Here is a 14,512-nt window from a genome sequence, read left to right on the forward strand (position 1 = left end):
TTTTTTGTTAGGTGTGAGGCATTGTAGACGAAGCTTGGGCAGCATCGACACGGTCTATGATCACGTTCCCATCTGACAGTGAGGAAGTCCAGAAATGAACTACACAGATAATCAACCACAGTTCACCACTGGTTAACCTCACCTAAACTGTTATCACGGGGGGCCAGCACAGAAGAAAAAAAAATAATGCATGAAATTGTATGAAATGTATGCATTCACTACTGTACGTCGCTCTGGATAAGAGCGTCTGCTAAATGACTAAAATGTAAATGTTATCAGCAGTCTGCTGTACCACAATGCAAATGTCTACCTCTGGATTTGCAAACACACTTATATATATATATATATATATATATATATATATACACTGCTCCAAAAAATAAAGGGAACACTAAAATAACACATCCTAGATCTGAATGAATGAAATAATCTTATCAAATACTTTTTTCTTTACATAGTTGAATGTGCTGACAACAAAATCACACAAAAATAATCAATGGAAATCCAATTTATCAACCCATGGAGGTCTGGATTTGGAGTCACACTCAAAATTAAAGTGGAAAACCACACTACAGGCTGATCCAACTTTGATGTAATGTCCTTAAAACAAGTCAAAATGAGGCTCAGTAGTGTGTGTGGCCTCCACGTGCCTGTATGACCTCCCTACAATGCCTGGGCATGCTCCTGATGAGGTGGCGGATGGTCTCCTGAGGGATCTCCTCCCAGACCTGGACTAAAGCATCCGCCAACTCCTGGACAGTCTGTGGTGCAACGTGGCGTTGGTGGATGGAGGGAGACATGATGTCCCAGATGTGCTCAATTGGATTCAGGTCTGGGGAACGGGCGGGCCAGTCCATAGCATCAATGCCTTCCTCTTGCAGGAACTGCTGACACACTCCAGCCACATGAGGTCTAGCATTGTCTTGCATTAGGAGGAACCCAGGGCCAACCGCACCAGCATATGGTCTCACAAGGGGTCTGAGGATCTCATCTCGGTACCTAATGGCAGTCGGGCTACCTCTGGCGAGCACATGGAGGGCTGTGCGGCCCCCCAAAGAAATGCCACCCCACACCATGACTGACCCACCGCCAAACCGGTCATGCTGGAGGATGTTGCAGGCAGCAGAACGTTCTCCACGGCGTCTCCAGACTCTGTCACGTCTGTCACATGTGCTCAGAATGAACCTGCTTTCATCTGTGAAGAGCACAGGGCGCCAGTGGCGAATTTGCCAATCTTGGTGTTCTCTGGCAAATGCCAAACGTCCTGCACGGTGTTGGGCTGTAACCCCCACCTGTGGACGTCGGGCCCTCATACCACCCTCATGGAGTCTGTTTCTGACCGTTTGAGCAGACACATGCACATTTGTGGCCTGCTGGAGGTCATTTTGCAGGGCTCTGGCAGTGCTCCTCCTGCTCCTCCTTGCACAAAGGCGGAGGTAGCGGTCCTACTGCTGGGTTGTTGCCCTCCTACAGCCTCCTCCACGTCTCCTGATGTACTGGCCTGTCTCCTGGTAGCGCTTCCATGCTCTGGACACTACACTGACAGACACAGCAAACCTTCTTGCCACAGCTCGCATTGATGTGCCATCCTGGATGAGCTGCACTACCTGAGCCACTTGTGTGGGTTGTAGACTCCGTCTCATGCTACCACTAGAGTGAAAGCACCGCCAGCATTCAAAAGTGACCAAAACATCAGCCAGGAAGCATAGGAACTGAGAAGTGGTCTGTGGTCCCTACCTGCAGAACCACTCCTTTATAATTTCCATCTGTTGTCTATTCCATTTGCACAACAGCATATGTGAAATTTATTGTCAATCAGTGTTGCTTCCTAAGTGGACAGTTTGATTTCACAGAAGTGTGATTGACTTGGAGTTACATTGTATTGTTTAAGTGTTCCCTTTATTTTTTTGAGCAGTGTATATATACACACACACACACACAGAAATCACTAGGTAGGGCCCTATAAAAACGGAATCCAGACATAGAAACAGAATAAAAAAGAATATTGAACTTATTAGAAAAGTAGTTAAATTGCACTGAACTGTCAGCAGAGGAAATCCATTCTGAGTTATTACAGGTTGTGTCTGCATGTGCAGACTTTGGTCTGGTTTGTTGGGGTTCAGTGTTTTTTATTTGTTTCTAAATCGGAAATCTTTACTATGTACAGTACCAGTCAAAGGTTTGAACACACCTACTCATTCAAGGGTTTTTCTTTGTTTTTAATATTTTCTACATTGTAGAATAATAATGAAGACATCAAAACTATGAAATAACACATGGAATCATGTAGTAACCAAGTTTTAAACAAATCAAAATATATTTTAGATTCTAGAAAGTAGCCACCCTTTGCCTTGATGACAGCTTTGCACACATTTGGCATTCTCTCAACCAGCTTCACCTGTAATGCTTTTCCAACAGTCTTGAAGGAGTTCCCACATATGCTGAGCACTTGTTGGCTGCTTTTCCCTCACTCTGTGGTCCAACTCCTCCCAAACCATCTCAATTGGGTTGAGGTCGGGTGGTTGTGGAGGTCAGGTCATCTGATGCAGCACTCCATCACTCTCCTTGGTCAAATAGTTCTTACACAGCCTAGAGGTGTGTTGGGTCATTGTCCTGTTGAAAAACAAATGATCGTCCCACTAAGCGCAAACCAGAAGGGATGGCGTATCGCTGCAGAATGCTGTGGTAGCCATGCTGGTTAAGTGTGGTTGAATTCTAAATAAATCACAGTGTCACCAGCAAAGCAACCCCACACCATCACACCTCCTCCTCCATGCTTCATTGTGGGAACCACACATGCAGAGATCATCCGTTCACCTACTCTGCGTCTCACAAAGACACGGCGGTTGGAACCAAAAATCTCCAATTTGGACTGATCAGACCAAAGGGCAGATTTCCACCGGTCTAATGTCCATTGGTCGTGTTCCTTGGCCCAAGCAAGTGTCCACTTCTTATCGGTGTCCTTTAGTAGTGGTTTCTTTGCAGCAATTCAACCATGAAGGCCTGATTCACACAGTCTCCTCTGAACAGTTGATATTGAGATGTGTCTGTTACTTGAACTCTGAAGCATTTATTTGGCCTGCAATCTAAGGTGCAGTTAACTCTAATGAACTTATCCTCTGCAGTAGAGGTAACTGGGTCTTCCTTTCCCGTGGCGGTCCTCATGAGAGCCAGTTTCATCATAGCGCTTGATGGGTTTTTGCGACTGCACTTGAAGAAACCCTACCTTGTCACAACACAACTAATTGTCTCAAACGCATGAATAAGGAAAGAAATTCCACAAATTAACTTTTAACAAGGCACCTGTTGAAATGTATTCCAGGTGACTACCTTGTGAAATTGGTTGAGAGAATGCCAAGAGTGTGCAAAGCTGTTATCATGGCAAATGGTGGCTACTTTGAAGAATCTCAAATATAATATATACTTTGATTTTAACAATTTTTGGGGTTATTACATAATTCCATATGTGTTATCATAGTTTTGATTTCTTCACAATGTAGAAAATAGTTAAAATACAGAAAAACCCTTGAATGAGTAGGTGTGTCCAAACTTTTGACGTGTGTGTGTGTGTGTGTGTGTGTGTGTGTGTGTGTGTGTGTGCGCACACACTACTCAAGTTCAACACAACGTCTAGATTTTTTTGCTGACCGCATTCTATCTTTCTGTTTCCCTGAAGAATTGTATGTTAAACAAACACATTCAATGTTTGTGTGCATTTACCAAACCATTTTTCCAATGTAGTGTTTAGTGTCTGCAAAAAAATCAGTGCTGTGTGTGTTTCTGTTTGCTGAGGTATTTGCGCAAGGTTCCCCTATTACTCTGCTCTCTTGCCACCATCATATCTGATACCACATACACCCCTCTCTTTACCAGACGTGTGTGTGTGTGTGTGTGGGCTGTGTGTTTCACCCTGCGCTGTAGCCTTGTGGGTGTTTTTCTAAGCGCTGCTGCCTGGAAAGACCCAAGTAGTGTCAGCTAGTAAAAGGTGTGTGAGTGTATATGGTTGCTCTGGTTCGCTCTCTCTCTCTTTGCCGACTGGGAAGGAAAGCGTTATCAAACCCAGTAGTGTGGTCTATTAAAAGGTGACCTCTGTTTTTCTAGGTCGCCACCAAAAAAGAATGGACAGATTCTAGTTCTGAATATCCCAAATGCTTGACAGGGAGGAGAATGAGAGAGTGAGTGACGGAGAGGCGAAGGGAAGAGAGGGGGAGGTGGATGATAATGGTGGAGATGGTTTCCAGCCTCAGGGAGTGGGAGGAAGACAAAGATTAGGGGCATGAGAGGAGAGCTGGAGTAAGGGCGAGGCTGGGTGAAGAGAAGAGAGGGGAGGCGGGAGTGGGCTGGGGGAGTGGAAGGAGACAGACTGGTAGTGTGCTCTAGAGGAGAGGAAGCGACAGAACAGAAGCGAGATGGAGGGAGAGATCTTATGACAGGGTCACGAGAAATAAATCAGACCTCAGACTGATCTTTCACTGAGGACACGGGCCGTGTTGCAGTACTGTAACACATCCTCTTCTCTCTTTGGGCAATGTCCCAATACTATTGCAGCCTCTTCTCTCTTTGGGCTGCATCCCAATACTGTGAAGTATTGGGAAATACAAAACTGACCTTACATCAGCAGCGTCTTATATATTATACAGTACCAGTCAAAAGTTTGGACACACCTACTCATTCCAGGGTTTTCTTTATTTTTACTATTTTCTACATTGTAGAATAATAGTGAAGACATCAAAACTCTGAAATAACACACATGGAATCATGTAGTAACCAAAAAAGTGTTAAACAAATCAAAATATATTTTATATTTGAGATGATTGTTCAAAGTATCCACCCTTTGCCTTGACAGCTTTGCACACTCTTGGCATTCTCTCAACCTGCTTCATGAGGTAGTCATCTGGAATGCAATTAACAGGTGTGTCTTGTTAAAGGTTTGTGGAATTTCTTTCCTTCTTAATGTGTTTGAGCCAATCAGTTGTGTTGTGACAAGGTAGGGGTGGTATACAGAAGATAGCTCTATTTGGTAAAAGACCAAGTCCATGTTATGGCAAGAACTACTTAAATAAGCAAAGAGAAACAACAGTCCATCATTACTTTAAGACATGTTCCCGATCAGTCAATCGGGAACATTTCAAGAACTTTAAGTTTCTTCAAGTGCAGTCACAAAAACCATCAAGCGCTATGATGAAACTGGCTCTCATGAGGACCGCCACAGGAAAGGAAGACCCAGAGTTACCTCTGCAGCAGAGGATAAGTTCATTAGAGTTAACTGCACCTCAGATTGCAGCCCAAATAAATGCTTCACAGAGTTCAAGTAACAGACACATCTCAATATCAACTGTTCAGAGGAGACTGTGTGAATCAGACGTTCATGGTCAAATATCTGCAAAGAAACCACTACTAAAGGACACCAATAATAAGAAGAGACTTGCTTGGGCCAAGAAACACGAGCAATGGACATTAGACGGGTGGAAATCTGTCCTTTGGTCTGATGAGTCCAAACTGTCTTTGTGAGACGCAGAGTAGGTGAACGCATGATCTCCGCATGTGTGGTTCCCACCGTGAAGCATGGAGGAGGTGGTGCGATGGTGTGGGGGTGCTCTGCTGTTGACACTATCAGTGACTTATTTAGAATTCAACCACACTTAACCAGCATGGCTACCACAGCATTCTGCAGCGATCCGCCATACCATCTGGTTTGTGCTTAGTAGGACGATCATTTGTTTTTCAACAGGACAATGACCCAAAACACACCTCCAGGCTGTGTAAGGGCTATTTGACCAAAAAGGAGAGTGATGGAGTGCTGCATCAGATGACCTGGCCTCCACAATCACCCGACCTCAACCCAATTGAGATGGTTTGGGATGAGTTGGACTGCAAAGTGAAGGAAAAGCAGCCAACAAGTGCTCAGTTTATGTGGGAACTCCTTCAAGACTGTTGGTAAAGCATTTCTCATGAAGCTGGTTGAGAGAATACCAAGAGTGTGCAAATCTGTCAAGGCAAAGGGTGGCTACTTTGAAGAACCTAAATTATATTTTGGTTTAACACTTTTTTTTGGTTACTACATGATTCCATATGTGTTGTTTCATAGTTTTGATGTCTTCACTATTATTCTACAATGTAGAAAATAGTTAAAAATCAAGAAAACCCTTAAATGAGTAGGCGTGTCCAAACTGTTGACTGGTAATGTATATATTTTTAATTTAACCATTATTTAACTAGGCAAGTCAGTTAAGAACAAATTGTTATTCATAATGATGGCCTACCAAAAGGCCTCCTACGGGGGCGGGGGCTGGATTAAAAACATAATAGAAAACACACATCACCACAACACTACATGAAGAGAGACAAAAGACAACACCATAGCATGGCAGCAACAGATGACAACACAACATGGCAGCAGCACAACAGTTGTCTAGGAACAACTTCATCCTCCTCAGTGTTGTATCAGACTGAAGAGAGGAGCAGGGCCCTTCTACATAGCAGCAGAGAGAGATGGAGCGAGCGAAAGCCTGAGGCACAGTTCTATTTACTATCCGCTAGGAAAGAAAGAGGGACAACTGCAGGTGGAGAGAAGAGGGGTTGCCATGGCAACCGAAATATGGCTGCTCTTCAAAAACCTTGAATGTAGGTGTTGGTGTTTCTTTCTCCATCTCTTTCAGTTTGCAGCTATAGCAGATCTGTGTTTAGGGATTGACAAGGCAGTAGCCTGGTGTTAGCCTGCCTCAGGGTCTATGTGTATTTCTGTCCATATGGTGCAGAGAGGCTGAGAAATATGGGTTACCAGCAGCCCCCTTGGCTAGTGAGGGTTTAGCCAGCTAACTGAAGTAAATCTAGCTAAAATGGTTACTTTGCCAAATGTGTGTGTCGTGAATTTTCATAAAACCACTGCATCAGAAAATGAATTTCTGATTTGGACAAGTTCAGATAGTACCTCGCCGTTTCTTTCCATCTCGTGCATACTAGACACGACCCAGGTGAGGACAGTTGGTGACATACATCAGTTAATTACCAGGGAGAACAGAGAAGCAGCGGTATTGTGGACCTGTAGGCCTGGAGGGGAACACCACTCCTTTAAAAGACAAGCGGCTCAAGTTGTTTAATCTCACTCAATGATATGGCTGTTATTGTCTTCCATAACCCCCCCCCTCTCTCTCTCACTCTCTCACACACACACAGACACACAGATGGCTGTAGTATTGGGACAAAGAACCTTTGACATATCTGAGCATTAACAGTTTAGCGTAATCAATTAGACCTGTTCCCAGTACTGTTTTGTAATGCATGGTGTCTGGCTGGGCCCCGGAGAGGCATGTATTAGCTAAAGGAGATGAGGGTATGGCAGGGTCCTGAGTTTCTGCTGGAATGACAAGGGCCTACTTCTGGCAGTCAGGTCATGTGACAGTTTTGTCTGAACCAATCCCCTGCCTCCCCTGGATTATATACGGAACTAAAATAGAAACGCAACATGCAACAATTTCATAGATTTTTACTGAGTTACAGTTTGAGGAAATCAGTCAATTAAAATAAATTAGGCCCTAATCTATGGATTTCACAACTTGGAATACAGATGTGCATCTGTTGGTCACAGATACCTTTAAAAAGGAAATGGGACTCACAGTGGTCCTCAGGATCTCGTCACTGTATTTTTGTGCGTTCAAATTGCCATCGATTTAAAATGCATTCTCTAAAACGATGTTGGTAGAGAAATCAACATTCAATTCTCTGGCAACAGCTCTGGTGGATATTCCTGCAGTCAGCATGCCAATTGCACGCTCCATCAACCCGAGACACCTGTGGCATTGTGTTGTGACAAAACTGCACATTATAGATGGGCCTTTTTATTGTCACCAGCACAAGGTGCACCTGTGTAATGATCATGCTGTTTAATCAGCTTCTTGAAATGCCACACCTGTCAGGTGGATGGATTATTTTGGCAAAGGGAAAATGCTCCCAAACAGGGATGGAAACAAATTTGTGCACAAAATTTGATCGAGAGTTTTTGTGCATATGGAACATTTCTGGGATCTATTATTATTTCAGCTCATGAAACATGGGACCCACACTTTATACGTTGCATTTTCTTTTGTTGTTCAGTGTATGTCATTGGTTGGATGGAGCCTCATTTGAACCCATTCCTCTGTTTACGATTATTACTCTTTTCACGGAAGTGCACTCATTCATTCCTCATCATGGATTGGAAAGGACTCGTGAAAGAAGGAATGTGAAGGCAGTGGAAACTCCCTGTAGCCCATGCCTTCACCAAGCCAATGATTTTAAATTCATGAGGTGGGAGTGAGGAAGTACTACTTTGTGGAAACTGTGAGGGGAGTCTAACTAGTTGGTCGTACAGTAGTAGGATTTCATAGTAACCCCAAGCCGTCCTATGGTTTGTAGTTGACCATGGGGATGAAACGAGCCACTGTGCGGATGGATACTGCAGTGCAGGCTGGGTTGAATGGAGCTCCGGGTGGTTCTGGTGGGTGTGTCGGTCTGAGGAGGAGGACATGGCTGTGGAGATCTGACAATCATCTGGTTCCTTCTGGTGGAAGCTGTCTGCTGTTGTCGTAGCTGTTTGTGTTAAAGAACAACACTGTTGAAACGGATCTCACTGGATTCCCCTTCACTCTGGCACTCACAACACAACTCCCTCCCTCGCTTTCTCTCCCTCCCTCGCTTTCGCTCGCTCTGTCTCGCTCGCTCGCTCTGTCTCGCTCGCTCGCTCTGTCTCGCTCGCTCGCTCTGTCTCGCTCGCCCTCTCGCTCTCTGTCTCGCCCTCTCGCTCTCTGTCTCGCCCTCTCGCTCTCTCGCTCTCTGTCTCGCCCTCTCGCTCTCTCGCTCTCTGTCTCGCCCTCTCGCTCTCTCGCTCTCTGTCTCGCCCTCTCGCTCTCTCGCTCTCTGTCTCGCCCCCTCTCGCTCTCTGTCTCGCCCTCTCGCTCTCTGTCTCGCCCGCTCGCTCGCTCTGTCTGTCTCGCTTGCTCTCTGTCTGTCTGTCTGTCTGTCTGTCTGTCTCGCTCTCTTGTCTCTCTGGCTGGCTCGCTCTCTTGTCTCTCTGGCTGGCTCGCTCTCTGTCTCTCTGGCTGGCTCGCTCTCTGTCTCTCTGGCTGGCTCGCTCTCTGTCTCTCTGGCTGGCTCTCTCTCTGGCTGGCTCGCTCTCTGTCTCTCTGGCTGGCTCGCTCTCTGTCTCTCTGGCTGGCTCGCTCTCGGTCTCTCTGACTGTCTCGATCTCGGTCTCTCTGGCTGGCTCGCTCTCGGTCTCTCTGTCTGGCTCTGTATACTATGCTCTCCAGTGATATATTGAAGGTTTGATGCAATTTTATGAATAGCATTTACACACCTATCCCTCTAAATTAGCGCACCTGTTGCACAGCACAGGGTGTCTGATGCATTTGCTGTTTGTTTTGGTTGTGTTTCGGATTATTTTGTGCCCAATAGAAATGAATGGTAAAAAATGTGTCATTTTTAAGTCACTTTTATTGTAAATAAGTGTAATGTTTCTAAACACTTCTACATTAATGTGGATACTACCATGATTGCCGATAGTCCTGAATGAATCGTGAATAATAATGAGTGAGAAAGTTAGAGGCATAAATATCATACCACCAAGACATGCTAACTTCTCACCATTACAATAACAGGGGAGGTTAGCATTTTATATCATACCACCAAGACATGCTAACCTCTCACCATTACAATAACAGGGGAGGTTAGCATTTTATATCATATCACCAAGACATGCTAACCTCTCACCGTTACAATAACAGGAGAGGTTAGCATTTTATATCATACCACCAAAACATGCTAATCTCTCACCATTACAATAACAGGGGAGGTTAGCATTTTATACCATACCACCAAGACATGCTAACCTCTCACCATTACAATAACAGGGGAGGTTAGCATTTTATATCATATCACCAAGACATGCTAACCACTCACCATTACAATAACAGGAGAGGTTAGCATTTTATATCATACCACCAAAACATGCTAATCTCTCACCATTACAATAACAGGGGAGGTTAGCATTTTATACCATACCACCAAAACATGCTAACCTCTCACCATTACAATAACAAGGGAGGTTAGCGTTTTATATCATACCACCAAAACATGCTAACCTCTCACCATTACAATAACAGGGGAGGTTAGCATTTTATATCATACCACCAAAACATGCTAACCTCTCACCATTACAATACCAGGGGAGGTTAGCATTTTTTGGTGGTATGATATATATGCCTCTAACTTTCTCACTCATCATTATTCACGATTCATGCAGGACTATCTGCAATCATGGTAGTATCCACATTAATGTAGAAGTGTAAGAAACATATTATTTTCTAAAAAAGTTACTCCAAAATGATACAATACATTATTTTGTGCCCAATAAAAATGAATGGTAAATAATCTGAAACACAACCAAAAAAACAGCAAATGCTTGAAACACATTTGTATAGTCACAAGCTTCATGTAATCATTGCATGCTAGGGTTATGGGACCAAATGAAAAAATGTTGACTACTTTAATACACAGGTGAATTTGTCCCAATACTTTTGATCCCCTAAAATGGGGAGGGGAAACGTATGTACAAAAATAGTTCTAATTTCTAAACCGTTAACACAATATGGATGAAAATATCCTCAAAGCTGACAGTCTGCACTTTAACCTAGTAGTCATTGTATCATTTCAAATCCATAGTGCTGGACTACAGAGTCGAAACAAATACTTCTGGAGCTCACTGTAGGTGTGTGTCCAGGTACAGGAGAGAGTGGTGCTAACAGCAGGTGTTCTGTGTGTGTGTCCAGGTACAGGAGAGAGTGGTGCTAACAGCAGGTGTTCTGTGTGTGTGTCCAGGTACAGGAGAGAGTGGTGCTAACAGTGGGTGTTCTGTGTGTGTGTCCAGGTACAGGAGAGAGTGGTGCTAACAGCAGGTGTTCTGTGTGTGTGTCCAGGTACAGGAGAGAGTGGTGCTAACAGTGGGTGTTCTGTGTGTGTGTCCAGGTACAGGAGAGAGTGGTGCTAACAGCGGGTGTTCTGTGTGTGTGTCCAGGTACAGGAGAGAGTGGTGCTAACAGCAGGTGTTCTGTGTGTGTGTCCAGGTACAGGAGAGAGTGGTGCTAACAGTAGGTGTTCTGTGTGTGTGTCCAGGTACAGGAGAGAGTGGTGCTAACAGCAGGTGTTCTGTGTGTGTGTCCAGGTACAGGAGAGAGTGGTGCTAACAGTGGGTGTTCTGTGTGTGTGTCCAGGTACAGGAGAGAGTGGTGCTAACAGTAGGTGTTCTGTGTGTGTGTCCAGGTACAGGAGAGAGTGGTGCTAACAGCAGGTGTTCTGTGTGTGTGTCCAGGTACAGGAGAGAGTGGTGCTAACAGTAGGTGTTCTGTGTGTGTGTCCAGGTACAGGAGAGAGTGGTGCTAACAGTAGGTGTTCTGTGTGTGTGTCCAGGTACAGGAGAGAGTGGTGCTAACAGCAGGTGTTCTGTGTGTGTGTCCAGGTACAGGAGAGAGTGGTGCTAACAGCAGGTGTTCTGTGTGTGTGTCCAGGTACAGGAGAGAGTGGTGCTAACAGTAGGTGTTCTGTGTGTGTGTCCAGGTACAGGAGAGAGTGGTGCTAACAGTAGGTGTTCTGTGTGTGTGTGTGTGTGTGTCCAGGTACAGGAGAGAGTGGTGCTAACAGTAGGTGTTCTGTGTGTGTGTGTGTGTGTGTCCAGGTACAGGAGAGAGTGGTGCTAACAGTAGGTGTTCTGTGTGTGTGTGTGTCCAGGTACAGGAGAGAGTGGTGCTAACAGTAGGTGTTCTATGTGTGTGTCCAGGTACAGGAGAGAGTGGTGCTAACAGTAGGTGTTCTGTGTGTGTATGTCCAGGTACAGGAGAGAGTGGTGCTAACAGCAGGTGTTCTGTGTGTGTGTCCAGGTACAGGAGAGAGTGGTGCTAACAGTGGGTGTTCTGTGTGTATGTCCAGGTACAGGAGAGAGTGGTGCTAACAGTAGGTGTTCTGTGTGTGTGTCCAGGTACAGGAGAGAGTGGTTCTAACAGTAGGTGTTCTGTGTGTGTGTCCAGGTACAGGAGAGAGTGGCGCTAACAGTAGGTGTTCTGTGTGTGTGTCCAGGTACAGGAGAGAGTGGTGCTAACAGTAGGTGTTCTGTGTGTGTGTGTCCAGGTACAGGAGAGAGTGGTGCTAACAGCAGGTGTTCTGTGTGTGTGTCCAGGTACAGGAGAGAGTGGTGCTAACAGCAGGTGTTCTGTGTGTGTGTCCAGGTACAGGAGAGAGTGGTGCTAACAGCAGGTGTTCTGTGTGTGTGTGTCCAGGTACAGGAGAGAGTGGTGCTAACAGCAGGTGTTCTGTGTGTGTGTCCAGGTACAGGAGAGAGTGGTGCTAACAGCAGGTGTTCTGTGTGTGTGTCCAGGTACAGGAGAGAGTGGTGCTAACAGTAGGTGTTCTGTGTGTGTGTCCAGGTACAGGAGAGAGTGGTGCTAACAGTAGGTGTTCTGTGTGTGTGTCCAGGTACAGGAGAGAGTGGTGCTAACAGTAGGTGTTCTGTGTGTGTGTGTGTCCAGGTACAGGAGAGAGTGGTGCTAACAGTAGGTGTTCTGTGTGTGTGTCCAGGTACAGGAGAGAGTGGTGCTAACAGTAGGTGTTCTGTGTGTGTGTCCAGGTACAGGAGAGAGTGGTGCTAACAGCAGGTGTTCTGTGTGTGTGTCCAGGTACAGGAGAGAGTGGTGCTAACAGTAGGTGTTCTGTGTGTGTGTCCAGGTACAGGAGAGAGTGGTGCTAACAGCAGGTGTTCTGTGTGTGTGTCCAGGTACAGGAGAGAGTGGTTCTAACAGCAGGTGTTCTGTGTGTGTGTCCAGGTACAGGAGAGAGTGGTGCTAACAGTAGGTGTTCTATGTGTGTCCAGGTACAGGAGAGAGTGGTGCTAACAGTGGGTGTTCTGTGTGTGTGTCCAGGTACAGGAGAGAGTGGTGCTAACAGTAGGTGTTCTGTGTGTGTGTCCAGGTACAGGAGAGAGTGGTGCTAACAGTAGGTGTTCTGTGTGTGTGTCCAGGTACAGGAGAGAGTGGGAAGAGTACATTCATCAAGCAGATGAGGATCATCCACGGGGCGGGCTACACAGAGGAGGACAAGAGGGGTTTCATCAGGCTGGTGTACCAGAACATCTTCACCTCCATGCAGTCTATGATCAAAGCCACAGAGAACCTCAAGATCCCCTTCAAATACGAACAGAACCGGGTAGGAATTACTAACACAACCATAAAAACCACTGCCTTCCACACACACAACCAGAATTAGCTTGGTCAGAACGCATCCACAGTCACTCACACAATATAGTTCCAATGCACTCACTCTTCCCTCCTCTCTCTGTCTGTCTCTATCTGTCTCCCCCCTCCCTCCCCAGTCGAATGCCATGTTAGTGAAGGAGGTGGACATAGAGAAGATCTGTGGCTTCGACCAGCCCTACATCAGCGCCATCAAGACCCTGTGGGCCGACCCTGGGATACAGGAGGCCTACGACCGACGCAGGGAATACCAGCTATCAGACTCCACTAAATAGTATGTCCTGGTGTGTCTCTGTCTGTGAGAGGTTGTTCGGGTGGGGGAGGAGTGGATGTGTGTGTTGGGGTTGAGGTATTTGCGTGTGGGTTTTAGTGTGTGTGTGTGTGTGTGTGTGTGTGTGTGTGTGTGTGTGTGGTTCACTGCCCCCACTCCGGAGTGCTGATGGATAGAAATAGAGTGAGAGACTGACTCTCTCTCTCTCTCTCTCTCTCTCTCTCACACACACACACACACACACACACACACACACACACACACACACACACACATACACACACACACAGTGCATTTGGAAAGTATTCAGACCCCTTCACTTTTTTCACTTTTAGTTACGTTACAGCCTTATTTTAAAATGCAAATGTATACCTGTATTTGGGGAGTTTCTCCCCATTATTTTCTGCAGATCCTCTCAAGCTCTGTCAGGTTGGATGGGGAACGTTGCTGCACAGATATTTTCAGGTCTCTCCAGAGATGTTCGATCAGGTTCAAGTCCGGGCTCTGGCTGGGCCACTCAAGGACATTGAGATTTGTCTCGAAGCCAATCCTAAGTGGCTCTGTGCTTAGGGTCGTTATCCTGTTGGAAGGTGAACCTTCGCCCCCAGTCTGAGGTCCTGAGCCCACTGGAGCAGGTTTTCTTCAAGGATCTCTCTGTACTTTGCTCCGTTCATCTTTCCCTTGATCCTTACTCGTCTCCTAGTCCCTGCCGCATAAAAACATCCCCACAGCATGAAGCTGCCACCACCATGCTTCACCGGAGGTATGGCATTGGCCAGGTGATTAGCAGTACCCGGTTTCCTCCAGATGTGAAGCTTGGCATATAGGCCAAAGAGTTCAATCTTGGTTTCATTAGACCAGAGAATCTTGTTTCTCATGGTCTGAGAGTCCTTTAGGTGCCTTTTGGCAAACTCCATGCAGGCTGTCATGTGCCTTTTTACTTAGGCGTGGCTTCCGTCTGGCCACT

The 14,512-nt window shown here is 45.9% G+C and overlaps 1 protein-coding gene across 2 annotated transcripts in view; it reads left to right on the forward strand.

Annotated features, from left to right (window-relative positions):
• Window positions 1-14,512, forward strand: part of LOC115179716 (guanine nucleotide-binding protein subunit alpha-11-like) — a 40,042-nt gene that overhangs the window by 12,259 nt on the left and 13,271 nt on the right. For both annotated transcript variants that reach the window (XM_029741399.1, XM_029741398.1), the window contains exons 2-3: window positions 13,043-13,227; window positions 13,394-13,548. In XM_029741399.1, the coding sequence (XP_029597259.1) occupies window positions 13,043-13,227; window positions 13,394-13,548 (340 nt within the window). The remainder of the gene's footprint in view (window positions 1-13,042; window positions 13,228-13,393; window positions 13,549-14,512) is intronic.

The sequence above is a fragment of the Salmo trutta genome, chromosome 39 (assembly GCF_901001165.1).
Source record: "Salmo trutta chromosome 39, fSalTru1.1, whole genome shotgun sequence".
NCBI lineage: Eukaryota > Metazoa > Chordata > Actinopteri > Salmoniformes > Salmonidae > Salmo > Salmo trutta.